Source organism: Sinocyclocheilus grahami, unplaced genomic scaffold, assembly GCF_001515645.1.
Source record: "Sinocyclocheilus grahami isolate Dianchi unplaced genomic scaffold, SAMN03320097.WGS_v1.1 scaffold10394.1, whole genome shotgun sequence".
Taxonomy (NCBI): domain Eukaryota; kingdom Metazoa; phylum Chordata; class Actinopteri; order Cypriniformes; family Cyprinidae; genus Sinocyclocheilus; species Sinocyclocheilus grahami.
In genome coordinates this window covers 5206-7412 of record NW_015513206.1, presented here as the reverse complement: position 1 = coordinate 7412, position 2207 = coordinate 5206, and the positions used below count along the sequence as shown (strand labels likewise).

The following is a 2207-nucleotide window of genomic DNA, read 5'->3' as shown; positions in this document are numbered from 1 at the left end:
ATTTTTTAAACAATTGTTTATTGTCATAATCGTGCTGCCATGTGTAATTATTAATTTTTTTATTTATTTACATTTTACATTTCCGCTATTGTACACTGCTAAAATTATATTGTTTTCCAGTACAAATATATAAACATTCATAAATCAAGATATATTTACTGGAGAATCAAAATAGCATAAGATATTAAGTATTGCTTTCTGAAAAATGGAACCCCATTTCCAGCACAGGTTAAAAAAAATTGCAACTTTTTATCTCACAGTTTAGACTTTTTTTTATTTTTTATTTGCAAGTATATATATATATACACAATTACCTTTTCAATTTTTATCCTACACTCTCAGAAAAAAAGGTACAAAAGCTGTCACTGGGGCGGTACCTTTTCAAAAGGTACACTTTTGTACCTTTAAGGTACCAATATGGACTCTTTAGGTACAAAGTTGTGCCTTTTGAAAAGGTACCACCCAGTGACAACTTTTGTACCTTTTTTTCTGAGAGTGTATGGCAGAAGCAAGCTTTCATACATTTCACTTTAAATGAAGTTTATTTTTCTGACCTCAGTGGCAGATATTTTTTGTGTTTTCAGTAAAAACTCAATTTGAAAACATTTTTCAGAAAATGACTTATCTTAATATCTTTATATTAATATTTTTATTAGTGTTCCATATTGGCCAAACTTGATTTGCATTGCATGTATCCTCCACTGAGAAGGCATTTCTCCAGTATTGTCATCCTCTGATCCTGTCTTTGCCTGTTTGTCAGAATGTGCCAGACTGTTTCATGAAGGTGGCGCGAGGCTGGTTTTGTGTGGGCCGAGCTGGGATAAGCTTGAATCTCTGTATGATTCTCTGTGCAGTGGATCAGACCCCAGTAAAGTGAGTATTGAACCACATTATTAGACCTACAGTCCCAAAGTAAGACAGACACCATCAGCAAGCCTGTCTCATGTTCACTGTGATCACTCGCTCTCTTCACTTTCAGGATTTTGTGTGTCTGTGTGTCTCTGTCAGTGTTTCTTCCTCTGTCATGAACAATGGCAGGATTTCCTCCTGACAGCCGAATGTCCACGAGTCTCTTAAAATACTGGTCCTCTGCTGTTTCAAACAACATGTTGACTTCATTTATTTTGCCGTAAATCATACTGCCATGAGAAATGTTGCATTTTTAAATGCTATTAAAAAGCAAAAACCTGTTAATTTATGGCTGCAGTGTATAAAGACGTTAATTATTTAAAGCACTCTGTACTAATATGATCAAAGAACACTTCATTACGCATCAGAACATCATTTTTCTCTAGTAAAAATACCTTTAAAACAAAATAAAGTTACTTGAGAGGCAAAACTGCGTAAGATATTTGTTTTAAAATATTTTAATCTTAACTTTACTTTTAAAGACTTATATTTATTTATTTACATTTTTGAACAATCAGTGGCTTGGAAAATATTAAACTAATCTTTAACCCCCACAAAAAAACACACAAAAAAAGTACTGTATAATATATATACTGCAACATTCTATGATGCTTAAAAAAATAGTGCACCAAAACAATTCACATTTTTCTTCTTCCATTGAAAATCCTTTTCTCCAGTAAACATATCTAAATACAATGAACTCTTCTGCTCAGCAGTAATATTGTATATTATTATTAGTAATAATTAAAAATAACTGTTTACTACCTGATTATATTTTAAATTGCAATTTATAATTGATATATATATATATATATAGGGTTAGGTACACACACACACACATTACTGACCTCCAAAATAATTCTAAAAGTATGTTCAAGCATTAATGTGGCATCTGGTTTCCTACTATCTATACTTCCTGTTTCAGACTTTCACACCCAAGCTAGTGCTGCTGGACTTCAGCGATATGGAGAACATTTCGGATGTGATCACAGAGATCGGAGAGTGTTACGGCTGTGTGGATGTGCTGATATGCAACAGCAGCATGAAGGTCAAAGCACCGGTGCAGAATCTCTCTCTGGAGATGGACAAAACCGTCATGGACGTCAACTACTTCGGGCCCATAACGCTGGCCAAAGGTAGACGGCTGCAGAAACACAGCGAGGAACATGCCGATGGTTCATTGGCAGAAAGAATGTTAAAGCGCTGCTTGTTTTTGTTGCAGGTGTTCTTCCGTTAATGATCACGAGACGGACGGGTCAGTTTGTGCTGGTCAACAGCATCCAAGGGAAACTGGCTCT

General features: G+C 34.9%; 1 protein-coding gene across 1 annotated transcript in view; it reads left to right on the top strand.

Moving 5' to 3' along the window:
- Positions 1-760: 760 nt before the first annotated feature.
- The window catches only part of LOC107578466 (dehydrogenase/reductase SDR family member 7C-A-like), a gene marked incomplete at its 5' end in the record, with an annotated part of 3301 nt that continues 1854 nt past the window's right edge, over positions 761-2207 (top strand). Inside the window, 3 exons of the mRNA XM_016264420.1 lie at positions 761-873; positions 1835-2045; positions 2132-2202. Coding sequence (XP_016119906.1) covers positions 761-873; positions 1835-2045; positions 2132-2202 — 395 coding nt within the window. The remainder of the gene's footprint in view (positions 874-1834; positions 2046-2131; positions 2203-2207) is intronic.